This window comes from Lagenorhynchus albirostris, chromosome 14 (assembly GCF_949774975.1).
Source record: "Lagenorhynchus albirostris chromosome 14, mLagAlb1.1, whole genome shotgun sequence".
NCBI lineage: Eukaryota > Metazoa > Chordata > Mammalia > Artiodactyla > Delphinidae > Lagenorhynchus > Lagenorhynchus albirostris.
Genome location: NC_083108.1, coordinates 76,318,684 through 76,343,572, shown reverse-complemented (window position 1 = coordinate 76,343,572; position 24,889 = coordinate 76,318,684). Strand labels below are relative to the sequence as shown.

The following is a 24,889-nucleotide window of genomic DNA, read 5'->3' as shown; positions in this document are numbered from 1 at the left end:
GAGGAAAAGGGGCTGTCTAGTGACTGCTGGGTTCAGCACAGAGCACCATGAGAAAGGCATGCAGTGTAGAAGAAAGGACGATGACTTGGCTCTTACTATGTGCTAGGCACCTACTCTCTGCACAACACTGTGAGGTAGGTGCTATTAATGCTCCCATTTCACAGATAAGGAAAGAGAGAAGGAGAGGATAGCCCCAGGGGACACAGCTAATAGAAAGTTCTGTACACCTCTACCAGGTAGGAAAGATGGCCACTAGTAGCCCCAAGCCAACACTCTCACAGCTTAACTCCAACGGGGGGGGGGGGGGGGGGCCTTGTTTCTCCCGGGGGAGGGGGGGCGGGGGGGCGTTTGCCAACCAGGACAGCGAGCCTTGGATGGATTGGTCAGATGGGGCAGGGGGTGGGCGGGGCGCCGTGACTGACAGCCGCATCAGGAGAGGGAGAGGCGGTTCCCCACAGAGAGGGGGTGTCAGGAAAAGAGGCCGGAAAGCTTCTCCGAGTTAAGGCTAGCACTGGGCCAAAAGGACTCCTCATTGCAGAGCCCTCCCCTAATGTGGGGAAAATAAGCAGGAACTGCGTCCAGCCTCCCGGGTGCTTTCCCTCATTTGCTTTTCTTGCCCTGGACCGCTGGTTAGCTCCCGGCCGCCACAGGGGACAGGGCCACGCTTCCGAAATGGGCGGGCTGGGCCCGCGCAAAGAGCTGAAAACAAAGACTTCTTTTCTTGGGAAGGCGGCCTGCAGGTCTGTTATGACTGCAGGCTGCACGGGGGACCGCGGCTGAAAGAGCTCTTCAGAACAGAACAGCCGCAACATCGACCCGCTGAGGAGCAGGCGGGCCCGTCTAGGACTTCTCAGACTTGAGAAGGCTTGGCGGGTGGGGAAGAGCTTGGTAACTGACCTCAGAATAACGGCCAGGAGTGCTGGGGGCAACAGGTGTTGAGGGCACTGGGACTAGAAGAAAGGCTAGAGAGAAATGCAGGGGGTGGGAGAGGAGAGGGACACCGGAGAGGAACTAGGGGATGTGGGCAAAAGAAGAGAGGGGAGAAATGACAGAGCTAGAGGACAGAAGGAAAAGGGCACCCAGGAGTGAGAGACCAGGCAAAGAGGGGGCCAAGGAGGAGAAAGTAATCTCATTATTAAGCACCTACCATGGGCCAGGAATTGTGCATCAAATGCTCCCCTGGTGGGGTAGTTATGACCCAGTCCCATTTCTCAGATGAGAAAGCTCAACATAGGCACAGGAGGCAGGAATAAATCGTGGGAGACTGAGCTAATGAGGTAAGTACAAGGGGAAAGAGACAAGAAACTAGCAGCAAAAGAGAAGAACTAGGGCCAGTTAACAGGTGAGAAAACAGGCTCTAAGAGGTTGCCCAAGTGCTAGACAGGGGTAGAGCCAGGTTTAAATCCAGTTGGACTTCCTATCTCGCGCCATTTCGTGCTTTGAGTGCTATGAGGAGCGAAGAAAAGGAGACTCTAGGAGGAGTTAAAGTGAGACGTGGGGAGAGAGAAAGAAAAGATACAAGGTGTGTGGGAGGGTGGAGAATTGAAGAGGGAGGATAAGATTCAGGATAATGGGCACCTTGGCAGGGGTACTGACCAGAGGGGAAACGAAGGAGCCTTTCGGGTGCTGGAAATGTTTTATATCTGTGCTGCCCAATACAGTACAGATAGTACTGTAGTAGTCACATGTGTCTATTGAGCACTTCAAATGTGGTTAAATCTGCACTGAGATGTACTGAAAGTATGGAATACACAGGAAATTTCAAAGTCTTAGAAAAACAACGAAAAGGTAAAATAGCTCATTAAAATTTTTTATATTGATGACATGTTTAAATGATAATAGTTTGGACATTCTGGGATAAATAAAATATATTATTAGAATTAATGTTACTTGTTCCTTTTTGCTTGCTTAATGTGACTACTTGAAAACTGTAAATTGCTTATGTGGCTCGTATTATATTTCTATTGGAGAGCGCTGGTGATATCGACACATATGGATATACATGTACATATTTTACATATGGATACATACATATGTAAAAACTCATCGAGCTTGTATACTTATAATTAGATCACTTTACAATATGCAATTTATGCCTCAATAAATAAAAAAGGAAAGAAGAGTGAGCCAGGTTGGGTACAGGCTGAGAGCGCGGCAGGTGGGGGGCGGGGCCGGAGGGGGCGGGGCCAGAGGCAGGCGGCCGCATGTTACCTGGCAACGGGCACTGCAGGTGACGTCACCGGCCAGCGGCCCGTCAGTCCCTCTCCGGGTTGGGCGGGCGGGCCGGGCCTCCTGCCTCCTCCTCCCCCTGGCCCCGATGAGATCACCGCAACGGGCGGCAGGCTGTCCCCGCGCTACCAACAAATCGACTCCTCGGCGAAAGCCAGCATCTCATGATCTCATGGTCCCGCGGGACGGCGCCGGGCGATGAGGTCACAGCCCCGCGACCCGGGCCCGCCCGGGTCTGCGCACCGGCTCCGGGCCGGGACCTCTGGGCGCCCAGCATCACTACCAAGCAAGCCCCCAGCCCCCGGCTCTTCAGCCTTCAGGGACAAAGGAGGTGGCTGTTTGCGAAGGGCAAAGCTGCCCTCTCCACTCTTTTGCTGCATCTTGCCCCGCCCACTTTATTTGAACATTTCACCCCTCAGGCCACGTGTCTATCAGGGAGTGACTGCACCCGCTCTCCAGGACTTGAGGTCAGGCGCAGTGCGAGGCGATTTGCACGCATGATTTCACAGCCGCACAGTGAAAGAAGTTCTATTCTTAGCTGTCTGACAGTCTAGGGAACTGAAGGCTCAGAGGGGTAAAGGCCCTGCCCCAGGTTACCCAGCTAGGAAAGGGTGGCTCTCCCTTTCTTCTCCCTTGCTGCACCCCAAACCTCTGCTCCTTTGTCCCAGTTCCTCCTTGCTCTGGTGGGAACAGTGATCATGGCCACGCTTGCTAGGTGTCCATGATGTGCTGGGCACTTTATATTAAAAGTCACTGTTCCACATGCCAAACCCACAGGAGAGGTATATTATGGACTAGTTTGTGGATGAGAACCAGAAGGCTTCGTCAGAGGGGTGAAATGACTTGTGGCAGAGCTAGGGTTGGATTCTACAGCACCGTCTTTGTATTACTGTATACCACATTCCCCAGCAAAAGATGAGCTTTCCTGTTGACAGTGGACAATATACCCTCTCACCTCTCTCCCTCCCTCCTGGGGTCAGCCATCAAAGGAAGTCAAAGAGGGGCCAGTGAGACCCTCTTAGAGGGCGTCCCAACTCCTTTGCCGGCAGCACGTTTTCCATCACCTACTGCTCACTAACATAGCACCTCATTCAATCTCCAGCAATATTCACTGCCCAGGTCAACAGGGAGGGAGGGGGATGACATTTACCGAGTGGCTGAGCCAGGCACTGAGTCACGGCCATTACCAAGAGCAGAGCTGTGAGAGGGTCATTTCCAGCTTCATTCTGCAGATGACAAAACTGAATTTATTTGTTTTTTGAGTGAAGTTTTATTTTACCATTATTTTTTGGCCGTGCCGCACTGCTTGCAGGATCTTAGTTCCCCAGCCAGGGATCGAACCTGTGGCCCCTGCAGTGGAAGTTCAAAGTCCTAACCACTGGACTGCCATGGAATTCCCCTGAATTTATTTTAACTAAAGGCAGATAGATGGCAAGGAAGTACAAGTTTCAGCTCCAATATCATCTCCACAGAGAAAGGCCTTCCCATCTTCCTAAACGGGTCCTCCATGAATTCTGTGTTTATTTTATTCTTAGTGCTTATTACACTTTGTAGCTTTATGTTTGTGTGTTTGTTTAATGGTGATCTCCCCAACTCAATGAAAGCAGGGACCCTGTCTGTTTCATCCACCACTGCATCCCCACACCTGTGTAGTGCCTGTCATACAACAGACACTCAAGAAATGTTTTTAGAGTGGGTGCAAAGAACTATTAGCTCAGACTGGTGGGTAGTGCTGATATTCAAACCAAGGCTCATTTGAGCATAAGGCGTGGGCTTATTTTGTACTTTCTAGGAAGTCCAAGCCTCTTTGTACATGTGCTTTATTCACAGCAAAGTCCCTTTGGTGCTCACTCACAGCCTATTAATTGTAAGTTTAATCACAAGCTTGATGTTCTGGTTTCCCAGCCAGCAGTGTCCTTGCTTGGTAACAGAGAGGAGAGGGCAGGAGGAGGAAGTTGGTAGGAAATCAGGTGTAGAAGGGAGGAAGTTATACATGCTTATGCCTGCTCGGATCTTTACTAATAGCTCAGCAAGGAAGGAGACATAAAAACTACAGAAAAGCAGACACAAGGAAAATGGGGGAGTGGTAACCACAAAACTCTGTGGTTTCTTATGTGCGAAGGGAGGAAAGGAGATGGATGGAACCCAGGGGGTAGGCACAGGGAGTTTCTAAGCCACAATTAATTTTCTGTTTTTTAAGCTGGATACATGAGTACTTATTGTTTACAGACACAGAACACATTGTTTCTTGTTACAAGAAAGAAATACTATGCACCGTGTTCTTTCATAGAACGGAAGATATATTTGAAGTGTGATGCATGTAGTATATTGTTTAAGAGATCTGTAATACTGCTCTTCTAAGCCTTAGAATCTAAGGTACTTTAAGCTGCATGAATCTCTGTGTTCTAAAGGTGAGTAAGATTAAGGCCATTCACAGAGTAGGAAGGAAGCTTGTTTCCCATACAGAAAATGTATATGTTTCTTACAAGCTAGGTGAACGAAGTTTTGTACAGATTGTTCTTTCAATGTATGGAACTTGTACACAGGATTTGGAGTAGCCAGTGAAATGTCTGAAAAACCTGCAAACCTACTTTTTCCAGAGTTTAACTGAAAGCTGTATGAAACTATGTTCAAAGCCCAAATAAGAGTGAAAGCCTTTCAGACTGCATGGAAAGGCTTGTTTCCCATTTAGTAAATGTATGTGTCTCTCATAAGCTAGACGAAAGGAGTCGTGTGTGTGTGTGTGTGCGTATATACTTTACACATGTTATCTTAAAAAAAACCACAAGCAGAACATCTGCTTGCTTGCTTTTTAAACTGACTATAACAACCCCATAAGGCAGGGGGCAAATTAGTACCCCCAGTTTCCTAGAAGGTACAAAATAAACCCCAGCTTTATGCTCAAATGAACCTGGGTTTGCCCACTAGCCTGAACCACCAAATCCTGGGAGAAACTGAGGCTCGGTGTCAGAGAAGGTCGTCATTCTGCCTAAGGTCACACAGCTAATAAGTGGCAGAGGTGGGATTTGAATCCAGGTCTGTCCGATGTCAGCATGGATGCTCTTACCCACCACTACATCCTACCTTCTGATAACTAGAGACTTGTTATTAAAGACCAGAGCCGGTGAAAACACCTGCTACCTTCTCCCTCCGACCTCCAGTTTCCTACATTGGTCGTCTCTCTGCTCTTCTGGCTTCCATGCCAATGGCTGGGATTGGCCTCTGTGCTGTGGCCCCAGGGGCCAACTGACAGAGAGCCCTTGGGGCTGGGCTGAGGCCGCACAGGAGTCTCTAGGCTGTGAGGAGAAATCTGTCCCTCAACAGCATTAGTCAGGCGCCCAACTTCATTGGCTCCGGTTCGCCTGATTGAAAAGCCTCCGCCCCATGAACAGGAAGGGGCCAGGCCACGTGTCACAGCAACACGCATATCAGGAGCTTCCTTACAAACAGGGCCCTGCTCCTTGCGACCCAAGAGAGGCCTAATTATAAGGTGTTGATGATTAAGCCCGAAGTGGCCTGGGACCCTGTTAGCTGCAGAAAGGCGGCCTCTTCCCTCTGTCCCAGTCCCAGGTGGATGGATGTGCTTATCTGTCCCCATGTCAGCTATAATCTTAGGCACAAATGCTCTGGGCCACAACTTCCCAAGCCTGTCTACCTCCTAAAGCACTGGGAGTTGGGTGCATGGGGAGAGGGAGGCCACGATGGGCAGAAGGTGCCTCCTTCCTGGTGGTCTAGAGATCATGACAGGAACTAGATAGACATGGGACCCAACTGCAGGTCTGTCCCTTTTCTGGGAGGGTGATTTTGCCCAAGTTACAGCGCCTCTCTAGGCCTCAGTTTTCTATAAAGTGCGGGAGGTGGTACAGGCTGAGTAATGGCTCCCCCGATATGCCCACATCCTAATCCCTAGAACCTGTGAATGTTACCTTGCATGGCAAAAGAAATTTTGTGCATGTGCAGATGTGATTTAGTTTTAAAGATTTTGAAAAGGGGAGGTTATCCTGGATTATCAGGGGTGGGGTGGGGGCAATGCCATTACAAAGGTTCTTATCTGGGAGGATGGAGGGTCAGAGAGAAGGAAGCAGAGGTTGGAGAGATGTGCTTTGAAGACAGAGGAAGGGGCCACAAGCCAAGGATCACAGGCAGCTTCCAGAAGCTGGAAGAGGCAAAGGAACAGATTCTCCCCTAGAGCCTCCAGACGTAACCAGCCCTACGGACACTTTGACTTTAGCCCTATGAGACTGAGTATGGACTTCTAACCTCCAGAACTGTAAGAGAATAAATTGTGTTGTTTTAAGCCACTAAGTTTGTGGTAATTGTTACAGTAGCAAGAGGAAACTAATACACCCTATATTAGTTCCCACTGTCATGAGGATAGTGTCAGGACCAAATGGTCAGAGAATCTTAGTTTAAGGCCTCTCCCTGAAGGGTTGGATCTAGGGCAGGATGGGAGGAGGCCAGAAGTCACGCTTGGGGCTGGGAGTGGCATCTGGTGCTGTGGTTCCCTACCGCCTCTCTGACTGCATCTCCTATGACCAGGACTGACGACCTAATTTGCAATGCTCGGTGGAAAATGAAAATGCTGGGCCCCTTGTTTTAAAAAAAGTTTAGAATTTCAAGACGGTGACAGCAGATCATTAAAACAAGTGTGGGGCCCTTCTGCACAGGTCGCACACCCATGAGTCTGGTCCTGCTCTGCATTCTGCTCCACCCGTACTGACTTGCTGCTCCTTGAACTAGCTATGCATTCTTCCACCTCAGGGCTTTTGCACGTGCTATTTCCCTTGCCCAGAATACCCTTCCCCAGATATCGGCATGGCATATTCTCTTGCTTCTTTCAAGTCTTTGCACGAATGTCACCTTCCCAGTGAGGCCTCCCTAGCTACCCTATCTAAAACAGCATCCGCCACCACGACACTCCTGGTTTTACTTTTCTCTACCCGATATATTGCTTATTTATTTCAGCCTTTTGTTTACGTAAGTCCCCTGAAAGCAGATAATGTGTTTATTCACTGCTATATACCTAGGACCTGGTACAGGGCCTGGCACAGAGTAGGTGCTCAAAAAAATACTGGTTCAACGAATGAATGGGTTGATGGATGGGTGTAAAGAGACTAGGATGGTGCTTGGCACGTAGTACGTGTGCTGTGATTGGCTTTTGCAATGACAATTCTTATCCTCATTTGTTCCTAGGTAATAACAGGGGTAGGGGTGGTGTCATGCCTTCCAGGGCCCCCTTTCCTCTGCTTACCTTGTATTTTCAGTAAATAATATATTGTGGCTACAGTGATAATAAATAGTAAATTACTGAGCTGCAGTGATTAGACGGCTTCATTCATAAGCATAATCTTGTTTACTCTTCACATCAGTATGATTACCATCCTCATTTTACAGATGAGGAAACTGAGGCTTAGAGATGTCTACTGACTCACCCAAGGTCCCATGGCTAATAAGTGGAGCAACTGAGATGGAGCCTGCTTGTTTGATTCCAAGTCCAGGAGACCCACTCAACTCACTGTGCACTCAGTTTGCCTTTGCAACATTCTCATTAACTAATTACTTAGTCAATGTCTGTGTTTTTGAGTGCCTACTACATGCCAGACACCATACTAGGGAAAAAATGAAATGTACGGGAGACCTGGTCCCTGGTCTCACGAAGCTTGCAGTCTAGCTGGGGAGACAAGCCAGCAGTCACAACGGCACACGATGAATACGTGGGAGCACAAAGGTGGGTGGTCCAGGCCCACCTGGGGCCAGGGAGACAGTCTTCCCAGCAGAAGGAACAGCCACTGCAAAGGCCTGGAGGTGAGAGAACAGGAGCAATGATGGGGGTGGGGGGAGGGACCAAGAGAAGTTCAAAACATCTGGCAAGTGACGGATGGGATGTTAGGCTGGAGAGAGAGGCAAGGAACAGGCAGGTGTTGAAAAGGACTCCAGTGCGCTGAAACCATGGGGCTGATTACGGTTCCCCCTCTTAAAATAAGAGCAGCCCTGGACACAGAAGGTGGCTGCAGGGAAGCCTCCGCCTCACCTAGCGTGGGGACAAGTCTGCTCTGGGTAATACCAAGCCCCAGAGGCCTGCAGCAACCCGGTCAAGTTCATCAAGGAACAGAGCACTCGCCCCTCCCCTCCTCAGCCATCCCGCTGCCCCTGCTGCCATCACTCAGCACGAATTTATGTAGGGACGAAATGTGCCAGGGACCTTGAACAAGGACACGGCAGAGAATAAGTTTCTGTGACCCGGGTGCCTCTCCCTCCGCCCCGTCCTTGTTCTTTTGTGTGCCTCTCCCTCCCTGTCTCTGTCGGCCCCTTGAAGGCAGGACCAGCTCTTACCCTCACAGCAAAGATTCTGCAGGCACTGAAAACTCTGTGCTAAGCCTTCTAAATCCATGAGCTCGTTCTCTCCTCACTGGGCTCCTCTCTGACATGGGTAATATCGTCTATTAGCCCCATACGCAGAGGAGGCAGTGGAAGCTCAAAGCCCTCAGGTACACAGCTAGCGGCAAAGCCAGGCTGTTCCGAGACCCAGCCAGGGTAGGAAGTGTAACATTTCTTTCCTTCTTTGGCCCATTCAAGGTCTGGCCTTGGCACTCCTAAGCCCCGAGGAGAAGAGGCAGGGGTCCGTCAAGCCTTAGTGGGCTCTCAGCCGCTGAGCAGTAGGCCTGGTGTTTACCTCCAATCTCTAAGCTCCAGCAGAGTCCTGACCTGTGGGTGCCACAGGGGAGAACGCACAGAAAGAGAAACATATACACACGTACTGAGAACCTACTACGTGTCAGGAGTTGCTGAAATCACCTCCACCTGCGTTGTCTCAATTTATTTTTTAGCTTATCTCAAATCTCCCCTAAAACCTGAGGGAAACAGCATTATCTCTTTTACAGATGCGGAAACTCAGGCACGGAGCGGGGAGGTGACTGGCCAGAGGTGATACTGATGGAAATGGCAGAACTAGGGTTCAAACTGGGATCCACCTCTCTCCAGAGCCCAGGGTCTTTCCAAATGACTCTGGAATGTTTTTGGACAAGCTGGAAGCTGAGAAGTGGAAGTGGTGGGCTCCTCGGACCAAATCTCAGCTCTAACCCCCTTTCTTGCCCCTGGGGTTACCTGGAGGAGATATGAGAGCAGGGCAGCCCTACCCACAGCAGTGGAAGCCAACCCCAGAAAACCAGCAGAGCGTCGGCCCCCCAGCGCAACTCCAGGCCCCCACGCGGAGGGAGGGAGGAGGTAAAGGGGACGCCTCCGAGGCCACCTCAGGGAGTCTGGCTGCCTCCCTCATCATTTAGCTGCAGAAGAGCAAAATAATCACCACTTAGCTGGCTAATTAATCCCCGCAGCACCCCAGAGCAGGGGTTGCTCCTGCACAGCCATAATGTGGTGTAGAAAGGTACAGGGTGGGCCTGAGAGCCAGGGATCAGGGCCTCCCTGCTCGCCCTGAATGCAAATTCACACCAGCCATTTGCATCACTCCTCTGTTCATTTGAGAGTCACTACACACCTACCACACGTCGCCTCATCACGAGCGCGGCAGACGTCACCCCTGCCCTCCTGGAGCTTAGAGTCTGGTAGGGAGGAGATATTCAACAGTTACCTGGGAAAATGCATTCGCCAAACTGCTTTCCATTTTGGTACCGTGGCTCTGGCTGTCCCCTCTCCCTGGCCTGCCCTTTTGGTTTGCTTTTGCCTGGCTAACTACTACCCATCCTTTAAAACTCAGTTCCAAGGTCACCTTATCAAAAAAGACTCTGCTGGGGGCTGGTTTAGGTACCATCTCTGTTTTCCAAGAGGGCTCTGCTTCCCTGCCTATCACCCCATCAGACTGTGAGCTCTGAGGTTGAAAGTGCTAGGTCTGGGTAGCTCCCGTGCCTAGCAGGGTGCCTGGCACTCTGTTGATGGCTAATAAATACTTGTAGAATGAATATATGAGAGGATAAATCATGTGATCTGGAAGCAGTAACTTTTGGGCCTTGGTTTCCTCACGTGTAGAATAAGAAGGTCTTTCTGGGTCTAACAGTCTGTGAACAGGAGGGCAGGAGTAGAGCCCAGCCTCTGAGGGATTGGGGGGGGGCCTCTGGAATGTCCAAACTGGGCATTAATCATGGTGGTTTGCCCCCTGCCAAAGCCAGCAGCACGCCAAATCCTCTGAATCCCTCCAGCCTCTGCTAAGGGAAGTGGTGTAAATGTTCAAGTTCTCTCTGCCTGCAAGGAACTGAAACTGACTCTGACCCGCCAAAGCCAAAAGGGACTCTGGAAGGATTCTGGGTTCTCTCAGGCTTCAAGGGAGCGCGGGATCACCAGGCCACCTCACAGCCAAAGTAGAAAATCCTCTCCTCTTGACCGGTGTTTTTCCAACTTTCCCATGCACACGAACTACCTGGGGATCTGGTTAAAACACAGACTGATGCATGACACTGCTCCCAAGTGTTGAGTGAATGAATGTAACCAGCCTCTGTGTTCCTCTTTCCCTGGAAGAGGGCACTGGATGGGTCCTGCTCGGGCCAGGTACCTGCCCCAAATTTCCAGTGGCGGGCCGGGCAGTAGAGGCGCCAACAACAGCCACGGCCCCAGCCCTGTTCCCAAGTACCCAGTTATTCCCAGAGAAGCATGGGCCTAGGGATGGGCCGGCCCCCCTAAGACAGGTTGACTACAGCTGCGGGAGCCGCACCAGCTCCCTGCGTACCCAGTGACCATCTGAACTGGTGAAAGGTATCATCTTTCAACCTGGAAAGTGATTTCCAAGGGCCCAGTGCTAGGGGGGCAGGTGGAGGAGAGTTTAAATAGCAGCTGTGCTCCTAATTTCCCCAGGAGGAGGCCTGGCCGCCCCTCCTCCATGTTGAGTGTTTGCCATTAAAAACAGACAGTATCATTTGGTTCAATAGAAAATGAATTAAAGGGAATTAAACGGCGGGGGTCATGCGACAAGCCCTGTCCCCCACTGTCTGAAGCCGTTTTTCATCTTCCCCAGTGGGGAGCACCAGCTTGGGGGGTGTGGAGCTGAGCAGGGCTAGATAGATAAACAAATAACGCAAAAGACCCCCCTCCCTCCCAGGGGCGGAGGCTGGGGTGCGGGAAGTCCTGGGTGCCCGCTTGGGCCCTGTCCCTGCTGTGTCCCTTGGAGGCAGAATGTAGCCCTTGAGAGTCTCCCAGGGAACGGAGGGAAGGGAAACAAACAAGACAAGAACAAAAGATGATACACAGGCCTCTGAGACAGAAGGGGGGTCAGGCTGGCTGAGGGAGGAGATTATGGACCAGCGGGGCCGGGGGAGGGGGGACTCTGGCACCTGGATGGCAGGGAGCGATTCTGGCTGTCCCTCAGCTGCACGAAGCAAGGCTGCTGCGGCCATCCGTGCTGGGGTAAGTGAGTCAGGAGGGCAGGGGTGGGGAAAGAGGGGCAGAGAGGACCGGGGAGCGGTTAAAAGCGGGGCTCCTGAAACTAGACTGCCTGAGTTCCAATCCTAGCCCTGCCACTTACCAGCTATGTGCCCTTGGCAAGTCACTTACCCTCTCTGTGCCTCCGTTTCCACATCTGCAAATTGGGAGTAATAAATATCTATCTCATAGGGTTGTTGTGATGATTAAATTAGTTCATGCCTATGAAGCATTTAGAACAGCACTAAGCACACTGGCTACTTGTTACTGCTGTATCTTATTATCATAGAATATTGATTATGTTATTACTGTTGGTCCCTGGGGGCATCTCCCTTGGCATCTGAAGACCTAGCCATAAGCCATAGCTCTGCCCCACAGACTTGCTGTAGGACCCTGGGTAAGTGAACACACCTTGCTGAGTCTCGGGTTCCTCATCTACAAACCAGGAGTAATCATCCTGGGACAGAGGGTGCTGGTGCCTCCCAAGGTCCGTTCTTCCCTTCCTCCTTCAAAATAAGAATCCTGATTTTTGCTTAAGTCTACTGGCACCCAGCTGCAAGAAGATGCTCCCCAGCTCCCACGCAGTGATTGTGCCTGCGTGGAGGCCAATGAGATGTAAGTGAAAGTGACAGGAGCAATTTCCAGGAATTGGAAATGCTCACCAGTGAAGGGAGAGGAACACTAATGACAGCTGATGCAAAAACCCCATGTAAAATGGTAGCATGCAGAATCCAGAAGCATATAAAAAAGATAATCTATTATGACCACGTGGAGTTTGTTCTAAGAATACAGGGCTTAATAGGAAACCTACTAATGCCATTCTTCACAATAACAGATCTAAGGAGAAAAATCAAATGATTTTTGATCAGATTCAACAATCAGGTTTTACTTTCAAACTTTTAATAAACTGGAGTTTATGGATAATTCCTTGACACAATAAAGCATTGGCCTCAGTCCCAAAGTCTATATCTTGTTTTATGGGGGATTGTGATGTTTAGTTTAATGTTTCAATTTAGGCTATGGTATCTAGTTATGCAGTCAAACACTGATCTAGATGTTGCTGTGAAGGTATTTTGTAAGTCTGAGAAACATCTACAATCAGCTGACTTTAAGAAGATTCTCCTCAATAGTCTTGAGGAGACTGTCCCTGCTGTGTCCCTTGGAGGCAGAATGTAGCCCTTGGGCCTCATCCAAACAGCTGAGAAGCCACAGAGCTCTGCAGAGGTCAGAATGTTCCACTTTCTTTAACAAGGAAGAACTGAAGGTAAAGGCTTAGGCTTCATCTTTTGTGCTGACATTGATTGGTAGAGGCTGTCTGGATTTCTGCACTGAGAAAGCCGTATCTGGGTAAAGCAGGGTCATGATTGTTTAGTGATTCCTGACACAAGCACAGGTTGGCAAATGGTAGCTCCTAGGGTGTTTGCCATCTCTGGATTCAGCGCTGCTCTAGGGATTAGTGGGCACCTGCGCTACAAACGTCAAGCAGAGCAAAGAAAGAACAAATCCTAGGGTTGTGTGTGAACATCTGATGCCTTGGGGTAAAACTAAAATTAGCCTCCTGACTTCAAAGAGTTAAGTTGGCCAAATTCACTTCTGATGGCTTCCAGCACAGACTCCTGGCCACATTTCACTCCTTGGGGTCTTCCATTTCCCAAAGTATCTGTGTGCTGCAGAATACTGAGTCCCCCACTCAGACAAAACTTTCCTGCAAAGGCCAAACTAGAAGGAATTAGGAATGCAAATGAATTCAAACTCCTGACCAGGGTTAGCAAAATTTTTCTTAAAGGGCCAGATGGTAAATAGATTAGGCTGTCTGGGCCACAGAGATTGTCACCACTACTCAACCCTGCCATTGTAGCATGAAAGCAGCCACAGACAATACATGAATGAGCATGACTATGTTCCAATAAATCTTTATTTATAAAAACAAGCACTGGGTCCATAAGTTGTAGTCTATCTCTGAACTAGGTTTTGCAGCATATTGTGCTCCTTGATACAAGGTTCCATGGTTAATAAGTTGAGAAAATGTCAGGGAAAACAAAGTGAAACAATTTTCTTGGCTGCAGGACTTCTCAGAGCCTTTACTGTGGCAAGTGGAGGATAAAGTTTAAAGCATTTCCCAAAGTCCTCTGACCATGGAACACCTTTTAACAAAATGCCTATCAACATCTCCCCAAGGCCCCAGAATCATAGTTTAGTAAATGGTGTTTTCTTCCATCTGATTTTGGTTAGATTCTGACTTTCTTGCTCGCCTTGAACTATAAACGGGTAACTGCAAATGCTCTCTACTTTCTTTAGAATAACAGTACCTAATAAACAACAAGGATTTACTGTATAGCACAGGGAACTATATTCAATATCTTGTAATGAACTATAATGGAAAGAAGGAAAAATGGATATATACATATATATGTATAACCAAATCACTTTACTGTACACCTGAAACTAACACAATACCGTAAATCAATTATACTAAAAAAAAAAAAAAGCATAACTAACCAGCCATCATTTGACTTGTGTTATCTTAATCCTCACAACAATGTTGTGAGTCCTAATATTCCCATTTTAAAGATGGGGAAACTGAGGCTCAGTGAGGTTAATCAGGGTCCCAGAGGGTGAATATCTTATGGGCCTAATCTAATCACATGAGCCCTTTAAAAGCAGAAGGGGAAGTCAGGGAGATGTGAAGCACATTCTGGCTTGAAGATAGAGGAGGCCACGTGAACAGACCAGAATGTGGTTTCTGGGAGGTGACAGTGACCCCTGGCCAACAGCCCGCAAGAAAACGGGGATCTCAGTCCTACAACCACACAGAACTGAACTCTGCCAACCTGAATAAGCCTGAAAGTCAGTTCTCCTCAAGAACCTCCAGTAGGAGCCCAGCCTAGCTGACACTTTAATTTTGACCTTATGTGACCCTACACAGACAACACGGGCAAGCCCACCTGGCTTTTGACCTACAGAACTGTGAACTAATAAACGGGTGTGTTTTTCAGCCACTGAGTTGGTGGTAATTTGATAGGCAGCAATTGAAAACTAACTCGGGTCCATACTATTGTGATCTCATTTTATAGACGAGGAAGTGAAAGCCCGCAGAGGTGAAGGAACCTGCAGGGCGACACAGCTGGTAAATGGCAAAGGGTTTCTCAAACAGGAGTTGAACCCAGGCAGTCTGGCTTTTTACTGTTACGCTGTGTTTTACCTATGTATTTGTCTGCAACAATCTCCAACATAGATGGTTAAGTTAAAAAAAAAGCAAGGTGGGAGCTGTGTATAGAATATTACTGTTTGATTACATGAAGATGAGTAGGGAGAACATATACATGGGTCTGCTTGTATATGTGCATGGTAGCTATGAAAAGAGTCAAGGATGATATGATTATTTCCCGGGGAGGGGGAAATGGGTGTCTGGGAGCAGGACAGGGAAGGAGACTTTTCACCATATATTGTTTTTGGTGTTTTGACTTCTGAACCCTGTGATTGTATAACGCATTAAAAAAATGAAGTATCCTCAATAATGAGAGGAATGGGGAATACTTGGGAGACATATGAATAGGTGAAAAAAACACGCTCAAAAGGGCCCAGTACTGTAGGTAAACTGGTTTGTGGGTATATTAATTTGCTAGGGCTGGGGGGCTTATACAACAGAAATTAATTTTCTTACAGTTCTGGAGACTAGCAGTCTGAGAACAGGGTGCAAGTCCCTTCTGGGAGCTGTAAGGGAAGTATCTGCTCCACGCCTCACTCCTTGGCTTACAGATGACCGTTATCTCCCTGTGTCTTTACGTGGTCTTCCCTGTGTGGTGTGACTGTGTCCTAATTTTCTTTTTATAAGGACACCAGTCATATTAGATTAGGTCCCACCCTAATGACTTCACTTTGACTTAATTACCTGTTTAAAGACTCTTTCTCCAAATATAGCCACATTCTGATGCACTACGGGGTTAGGCCTTCAACATATGAATTTTTGCGGGGGACACAATTCAGCCCGTAAAACGAACATTTAATCCAGGGTTTCTCAACCTTGGCACTACTGACATTTGGGACTGGGTAATTCTTGGTCTCAGGGGACTGTCCTGTGCACTGTAGGATGTTTAGCAGCATCATTGGTCTCTACCCACTAAATACCAGCACCACCCCCATCCCGTTATGACAATCAAAAATGTCTCCAGAAATGGCCAAACGTCCCCCTAGTTGGGAACCACTGCTTTAACCCCTTCTAGCCCTGCTGTGTGGGAAGCTGCAGCAAGTACAACTGGCTCTTCCAGAAGTTCTGCACTTTTATACACAGAATGATGTACTGTGAGAACAACAGCTGAGACCTAGCCAACTCAGACCTGCCCTGGTGGAGACCTGCCTCTGCTCAGGAGGGGAGGGGAGAGAGAGAGGAATGACTGACCCCCAGGAGAGAACATGACTCAATCAATGGGAAACCACTTTGAGAGCAAAAGTGCTGGGTTCAGGGCCCAGAAAAGAGAGGGATTTTAATGGCACTAAAAGCCTCATGAATCCTCTTGGCTCTCACATCCAAGAAAACCACCTTTCTTGCTCTTGCCTGCTTCCCCCTGTACGTAAGAGACAAACCACTGGGGCTGAAAGCTCGTGGAATTGCGTCCTGTGGAAACCTCTCATCCAGGGGCTGGCTGTGCAGGCTGCACTAGGGGTCAGCTAAGATGATTTCAGACATGGGAAGGGCTTCCTCCTTCCCGTTCTTATGGGAAAAGACAGGAAGTTGGTCACATGCTGTGTTTTTTGGAGAAACAGGTCAGCTAAACGTTTCCTTGTTTCTGATACAGCTAGTCCTAGTATCCACTCAGCAACTGGATACCCAGCCTTCTACCTTCTGATAACCTTAATGGGATAAAAACAACCATTTAAGAGATGAGGAAGCCAAGGGCTCCAAAGACTGAGGTCACCTGTCCAAGGTCACATAGGTAGTAAGTCCAAGAACCAGGATTTGAACCCAGTTTTGCTGACTCAAGGCCAGTTTTCTTCCTGCTGTGCAGTGTTTACTCATGACACACCCGCTACTGAGAGTTTTTAGAGAAGTACCTGTTTTTATATTTCTCCATCTGAAAAATGGGCAGAATGGCAGCTGCCTGCTACCTATGCTAGTGAGAGGTTGAACGAACCCTGCCCTAAGAATGTTCTAGAACAATGCTGTCCACTGGAATGTTCTACATCTGCTTTGCTCAACACTGTGGCTATCAAGCAGTGCAACTGAGAGACTGAATTTTAAATTTAATTAATTTAAATGTAAATAGTACCTGTGGCTTGTGGCTGTCATACTGGACAGTGCATTTCTAGAACCTTAAGCCAAGAGGATTTCATTTTAACAGAAGGAAGGAGCAATGTGGACAAGTCAAGTTTTAAATTATTACTACTATTAATGCCAGGAGTTGGAGTGTCAAGAAAATTTTCCAGTACAAGAAAATTTGCTTTCTTAACTAGGTTCCGGAGAGGTTAAAACAAAAGTTTCACTCGCAGAGTATCAGGGAGTACACGAAGGTGAGGAGGGCGTCTTACTTGTTTTTATATTCTCAGGGCCTAGCATTGCCTTTGTAAGCAAGTAAGTCCCAAATAATGTCCACTGGATTGAGGAGAGAAAGGGGATGTGTCTGAGAAGAACTCTACGTGGTGGAGTAGCAGCAGGCCTAGTTTTAACCCCCAACAGGAAATTTACACGAGGCTCTTCATTCAGCCCGTAATATCCACGTGTCAGGACAGACCTAGCGGTCCTTGTTCTCATGAGTCTATACTTGAATAGTGGGGACAGAAAATAAACACAAGACGATCCAATCATTTCAGATACTGGCACACATGAGGAGGGAAATAAAATGGTGATGGGGTGACGCAAACTGGGGACCACCACTCTGAACAGCGTGGCCAGGGAGGCGAGAGTCGCAGAGGAAGCGACACTTGAATAATGGGAAAGGGACAGCCTTGGGAACATAGCGAAAAACCTCCCCAGGCGGAGGGAGCGGTAAGTGCGAAGGGCCTGAGAAGGAAGGTGCTGGCTGGTCCAGGGTGAGCCAAGGGAGAGGACAAGTCCTGGGTGATGAGGTTGGAGAAGTGGGTAGGAGCCTGATCAGGCAGGGCCAAGATGTATGAACTGTACAAGTTATCTGGATATACGATGACAAGTGGCTGGTCTAGACACCCGGCCAGGGTGATGGTTTGGGACTGAGGTTATAGATCGGTGGCCGTCATTGTTAACCCACCCCCTTCTTGGCCGGCCAATGAGCATGGCTGTCCTGGGAGGCCCAGGTATGAGAAGATCCCGGACAGACCCTCTGGTGTCCAGAGGCACGTGGGAATCAGTGGCTCACCCAGCCTCACACATCAGGGACCGTGGGGCCATCAAGCAAACCCAAATACCAGAAGCCCTTCCAATATAATTATAATATTAAAAACCAACCCACCCTCTCAGTGGACGGCATGGAGGCGCAGGAAAGAGCATCTGTGCTGTGAGCCATTAGGGGTCCCTGACAGATGTGCTCCTCTCCCCCCTCCCCCCACCAGCTGCAAATGAAGACCCGTCCTTTTCTTCTGCCCAGACAAGGATTGATGAGGATTCGGGAGAGCACTCAGACAGGCAAGGAAAGGCTGTGAACCTTTTCCAAGCCTGCAATTTATCTTGAGGAGACTATTCACATCACTTTTTACAGGCTGGATTATGCTCTGACCTGGCACATTAATCTCGCCGAATAAAATAATAATAATCAGAAAAAGGGAGCTGGACAGTTGCCAGGGAGGCATTAATAACTGTCGCCCACACCTCGAAGGTGCAGGGAAGGGGTGCCACCTCCCATCCCCGCCCCCTGGCCCCCAGTGGTGCCCGTCGAAAGGGAAGGAAGTGAGGTAGCCATTGCCTGAACTTGGGGGAATTTTATAGAGATGGTGTACGGGGACATGGCTCCTCAGTCAACTCTGAGGAATTTTCCAAGCACATCCAGAGAACTTCCGTGGGAGGGAGTGTGGTCTAGTAACTCCCTCCCAGAGCAGGGGTTCTGGAATCAGACTGCCTGAGTTCAAATCCCCACTCAGCCACTCATACACTGTGTGACCTTGGGCTACTTCTTAACCTCTCACTGTGTTTGTGTTTTCCTCTGGAAAACAGGGATAAAACCAGCAACTGCTGGGAGTGTAAAATGGTGTAGCTGCCGTGGGAAACAGTTTGGTGGTTCCTCAAAAAGTTAAACACAGAATTACCATATGACCCAGCCATTCCACTCCTAAGTATTTACCCAGAAAAACTGTGTTCAAACAGATACTTCTACACAAATGTTCAAAGCACTGCTATTCGCAATAGCTAAAAAGTGGAAGCAATCCAAATGTCCATCAATGGGTGAATGGATAAACAAAGGGTGGTCTATCCACACAATGGAATATTATTCAGCCATTAAAATGGAACGAAGTGCTGATTTCTGCTACAATGTGGATAAATCTTGAAAATATGATGCTAAGTGAAATAAGCCAGACACAAAAGGTCACATAACGTATGATTCCATTTATATGAAATGCCCAGAATAGGTAAATCCACAGAGGTAGAAAGCAGATTGGTGGTGGCCAGAGGGAAGGGGGAGTGACTGAATGGGTCCGGGGTTTCCTTTTGGGGTGATGAAAATCTCTTAGGACTAGATAGAGGTGATGGTTGCACAGCATCATAAATGTACTGAATGGCACTGAATTGTATACTTTAAAATGATTGCTGGGACTTCCCTGGTGCTCCGGTGGAAGACTCCACGCTCCCAATGCTGGAGGCCCGGGTTTCACCCCGGTCAGGGAGCTAAGATCCCACATACCACACCTAAGCCCGTGCACCACAACTAGAGAAGCTCACAGGCCACAATAAAGACCCAGCACAGCCTAAATAAATAAACAAACAGACAAATAAATAAATAAATGTCAGTTCTTGAAGACCCATCGAAGCCAAAATAAACAAATAAATGTCAGTTCTAATTTATAAAAATAAAATAAAATAAAATAAAATAAAATAAAATGATTGCTGGTTAATTTGATGTTATGTGAGTTTTACCTCAATTTTAAAAAAACCCACAAAACAACAGCACTTGCCTTGTGAGACAGATGTCAGAGGGAAAAGGGTTAGAGCAGGGCCTGGCCCACGTGAAGGGCTGACTCCACATCAGCTGTTCCTATTGCCATCAGCGTTGTTACTCTGAGGTTTGCAATCTCTGGCAGGTTATTTAACTCAGTTTCTGCTCTGTGCAGAGAGATATCAACAGTATCTACCTCCCAGGATTGCTAAGATTAAACAAGACGATGTCTTCAGTAGACTATAAACTCCATGAGTATGTAGATTTTTGTCTCCTTTGTACTTTGATACTGATGTATCCCTGTGCCTAGAATAGTGCCTGGCACACCTCTGGCATTTAGTAACTATTTCTTGAACAAATGGCAGTGCTTAACACACTGCCTGACTCCTGGTAATTGTTCGGCAAGGTTTACTTGCATTTATTACTATTGGTCTGGTTGCTGCATTTCTTTGAAGGTTTGCTGCATGTTCCTTTCTAGCACAGGGAAGTGAGTACTACTTTGCCTTGTAGATTTTGGTGTCTTCATGACAGAGGTATCTGGACACCTACCATATATGAGAGGTTTGAGCTGAGCTGACAATGGAGTCTAAGCTCTCACTGAGGTTACAAGAGGAGGTGATGAGAGTTAGTGTAGCTGTCTAGACTATCAACTCATCCACTCACCTGTCCATCTACCAACCTGTCTGTCCATCCTTCTAAACATCCATCTACCCATCTAAATATCCATCCATCCATCCATCCAAGTACCCATCCATCATCTATCTAAATATCCATCCATCCATCTCCCATCCATCTATCCACACAATCACTGGACTATCCATCTGTCCACATATCCACCAACTTTCCCATCTAGCCATCCAAGGCATCCATCTACCTATATATCCATTCACCCATCCATCTACCCACCCAAACATATATACATACATACAAAGAATGCTTCCGAGTGCACATCAGATGCTGGTGATCCATCAACAAAGAAACCAGATGCATTCATTTCCTGCTGTCACAGAGGTTACAGTCGAGCAGAGCAAGCAGACAATTAAACAAGCAATTACACTCAGGGTGGTGAGTGCTAGAACAGGGGAAGTACAGGATGCTGTGAGAGTCCCCAGTAGGGGCACCATGCCTCACCTGAAGGGGCAGGGGAGGTTTCTAAGAGGCTGTGATCTGCAGGAGGAGCAGGAGGTGGTTAAGACACAAGAAAGGAAAAGGGTCTTTGAGGTAGAAGGGCAGCACACAGCTGACTCTGGAAGCTGTAAGGGTTAGTTACTCAGTCTCAGTTTTCTCATCTGGAAAATGGGGATAGAACATCTACCGCATGTCAGATTGGCACTAGTTGGTGTATGGAAGGAAATGAAAGAGGAAGGGTCTGGCTGAAGCACAGGGAACAGAGGGAAGAGGGGCAGGAGAGAGTGAGAGGAAGACTAAGGATGCTGGATAGGCAGGTGGGCTGCAAAGCCTCACCTGCTTCCTCTCCAGGCAATGACAACCCACCCCTCATTTCACCCACATACATAAAGTCTTTTTATGTTTGCAGCATCTCCAACGGGGTTTTGTAAACATCTCAACTTTCTAAGGGAAGAAACATGTTCAGGCACATGTAGTGACTCACCCAAGGCCCCGTGGCTGGAAAGTGGCAGGGTCAGGAATGGCCCAGGAATTCCGACATCCATTCAGTGCTGGGCAGATGATCTCCTGACGTGGCCATGGCCTTGGGAGTTGGAAGATGTGAATTCTGATTCTATAACTGACCAGCTGGGTGTTTTTTGGACAAAATATCTCACCCCTCTTTCAGCCACAGTACAGGGTAAGTGAAAAAATGGCCACCCAAAGATACCAGGTCCCAAACCCTGGAAGCTGTGAATGTGACCTCATCTGGAAAAAGGGTATTTGAAGACACAATTAAGTTAAGGCTCTTGGCACGGGGAGCGTATCCTGGATTGTCTGGCTGGGGCCCAAATGCAGTCACATGTATCTGTATGAGACAGATAGAGGGAGACGTCATACACAGCAGAGGCCAGGTGACCGCAGAGGCAGACTGGAGTGATTCTGCCATGAGCTAAGGAATGCTGCCAGCTACCAGAAGCTGGAAGACGCAAGGAAGGATCCTCCCCTAACATCCAGCACCGCCCCCCCCCACCTCTGACACCTAGATTTCGTTTCAGTGACACTGATTTTGGACTTCTGACCTCCAGGACTGTGAGAGAACAAATTTCTATTGTTTTCAGCCCCAGGCATGTGGTTATTTATTATAGCAGCCACAGGAAATGAATACAGTGGGCCCTCTGTATCTGCAGGTTCCGTCTGTGGATTCAATCTCACATAGAAAATCCGAGGATGCGGAACCGCAGATGTGGAGGAGCAAATGGAAGGGACTTGAGCGTCCACGGATTTTGGTTTCCGAGGAAGATCTTGGAACCAATCCCTCGCAGATACTGAGGGATGACTGTACTCAGCTTTTCATCTAGAAAGTGGTGATAATAATCTCTCTCTCACTCAGAGGGGTGTTGAGAGCCTTATATGAGTCAAGACATGGGAAAGAATCTAGCAAGAACCAGAATGCGCTAGGCAATGAGTAACCATTCTCTATCTGTTTTCCTTATCTTTCTCCCATACCCACTGTGAGGTACAGCTTGGGCCCCGAAGCTGAAGCCCTGGGCTGGAGTCCCAACTCTACCACTTAATAGCTGTCTGCCTGCTCAACCTTCCGTCTCCTCCTCATGAATGACAGGAACTGTACCTCCCTGAGAGGAACAGCAAGAGGCTACATAAGGTAGTGCATACATGAAGTGCTTAGTACAGTCTCAGGTTCACAGTCGGTGCTCAATAACTGTGAGCCATTATTATTCCAGGCAGTCAGTGCAGAGCCAGCTTCCTCACATGCCTGGATTCATGTCTCCTGCCTTCAACGAAGTGCCACAACTGCTATGAAGGAAGAGGTTCAGGGCATCTAGAACCCAAGGGGCACTGAACCCAAGGAGGGGGTCATGGGAACCCTGATTTGTAGCCGGTTGGTCAGAAGTACAGGTGCCAACTTGGGGCTGGTGACTGGCATCTGAAGTGACAGGGGCAGTCTTGCGGGACTGAGACCTTATCCTGTGGGATCTGACACTATCTCGAGGTGGACAGTGTCAGAACTGTGTTAAACTGAAGGATACCCAGCCGGTGTCAGAGAATTACATGATGTGTGGAAAACCCACACATCTGGTGTTGGAGGTATTGAGTGTGTGTGTGTACAGAAGAAACACAGGAGTGTGTTTTTCCTATACACCTGGCCAGTGATTTGATCAGTTGTCACTCAAGACAGATGGTCAATTCCAACCTGCTCTTCTGCCGACCAATGCCTGGGACAAATTCTGAGCTTTCTGACCTAACCGTGACGTCTTTTCCTCACACTGCTCAGTCCTCTGAATTACAATGATTATCCCCCAAGACCTCTTCATCCCAACACCTCCTGCAGGCCTCTCCCTAAGGTACACTCCAAAGAATCACTGCCACCAGTCTGCTTCCTGTGTCCATGGCAGGTGTCACTCATGGATCACAGAGTCCTTTTCTTCGGAGCCTCGGTACCCTCTATATAACGTGCCCCAGAAGCCACAAAGAGTCAAAAACCTTTGAGAGCCATCCTTCCCTGGGAGAAGCAGGACCCAGGGCATGTCAATGTGCTTTTTTTCCTTCCTTGGGTGAAATTTAGATGAAAATTGCATCAAGTCCAGCTCTGAACAACAAAACTTAGTAAATGCACTTGGAGAGCAGAGGCGTGACAAGAAGGTGGTGACAATAAAGAATGATGCTCAGCTTCAAGGGATGACAAGAGGTGGGAGACAGGATCTACTAGCTCAGGCTCTGTTCATTTGATGCACTGACATTAGCTCTGCCCAAGTCCAACCTTTCCTTCTCCAGAAGGCATCCTGAAACCCCTGCATGATTGGCGTGATGGGCCTACCTTGGACTTGACGGCCAGGATGATCCTGGGCAGGGCCACGACAAGGCACTTGAGGGCGATGGTGATGTACTTGAGCACAAAGTCTGCGATGCCCACGATCCACAGCAAGTCAAAGAAGTCCAGCGTCTCCAGGTTGGGCTTCAGGAATATGAGGCTGGGGGAGGAGTCAGAGAGTCAGGATGCTCACTTAGGGTCACTGGCCCTTAGGGGCCCTTCTACTCATTCTAGGAGCCTTGTAAATATTACCTGTAGAAAGAGCACTAAGCTGGGAGTCAGATATCTGTGCCCTGTTCCTGAATCTGCTATTAACTTGCTGTGTGACCTCAGGTGGGTATCTTAACCTCTCTGAGCCTCAGTTCCCCTGAGAGTTAAATGATGAGACTGGCCTAGAGCATCATTAGTTAAGGTCCCCTCCAGTTTTATGGGCCACAAAAGGCTTCACAAGAGGAAACAAAAGGAAGGAAGGAAGGCCGACCAATAACATGAAGGAGGGAGAGAGAGAGAAGGAGGGAGGAGGGATTTGATGTGCAGACGCTGTGCTAAGCAATTTACTCACTGTATCTCATTGTCCTGCAGAGTGAGCACTGCTCATCCCCACTTTATAAATGAGGCCCTGAAGCTTGGAGATGTGAAGTTAAGTTGCCCAAGGTCACACTGCATGATAAGCATATGGGCATCAGTATCAGACAGACTTGAATTTGAATCCAGGCCTCTCCGTTACCGGACCCTAGGCAGATAATGTTCTCTCTGTAAGCCTCAGTGTTCTCATCAATAAAATGGGAATCGGTCCCTCCCTCAGTGTTACTGGTGGGATTCAATGAGATAATAGGTATACTACTGACTCTGTCATGCAGCAGTGATAATGATAACATCTCTACGGGGCAGGCACTGTTATCTACCCATTTTGCAGATGAGAAAAAAGAGGCACAGAAAGGTAAATGAACATGCACAAGGTCCTACAAATATGATGGAACGGTGGTGGATTCGAACCCAGGTGTCCCGGCTACAGCTACTGCTCTCAGTCCTTATTCCACAGCAGTACTACTCGGAGTGTGTAAACCCATTTTACCCATCCGTGACCAGGTGAGTCACACTCAATTTCTGTACTTCCCTCACTGGGGACAGACAACAAGTCATTCTCGAATTGGCACTGATCCATAGACCACATGCTGAGTAGCACTGCTCTCCATCACCTCTGTGGATGATGATGTTAATCATATTAATAATATCTTGGCTTTCTACAGCATGCTGGCCCTAGTCCACATGCTTTACATGTCTCAAGTCATTTCAT

The 24,889-nt window shown here is 48.3% G+C and overlaps 1 protein-coding gene across 2 annotated transcripts in view; it reads right to left on the bottom strand.

Moving 5' to 3' along the window:
* The window catches only part of RNFT2 (ring finger protein, transmembrane 2), a 60,443-nt gene that overhangs the window by 19,769 nt on the left and 15,785 nt on the right, over positions 1–24,889 (bottom strand). For both annotated transcript variants that reach the window (XM_060170542.1, XM_060170543.1), the window contains one exon: positions 23,599–23,752. In XM_060170542.1, the coding sequence (XP_060026525.1) occupies positions 23,599–23,752 (154 nt within the window). The remainder of the gene's footprint in view (positions 1–23,598; positions 23,753–24,889) is intronic.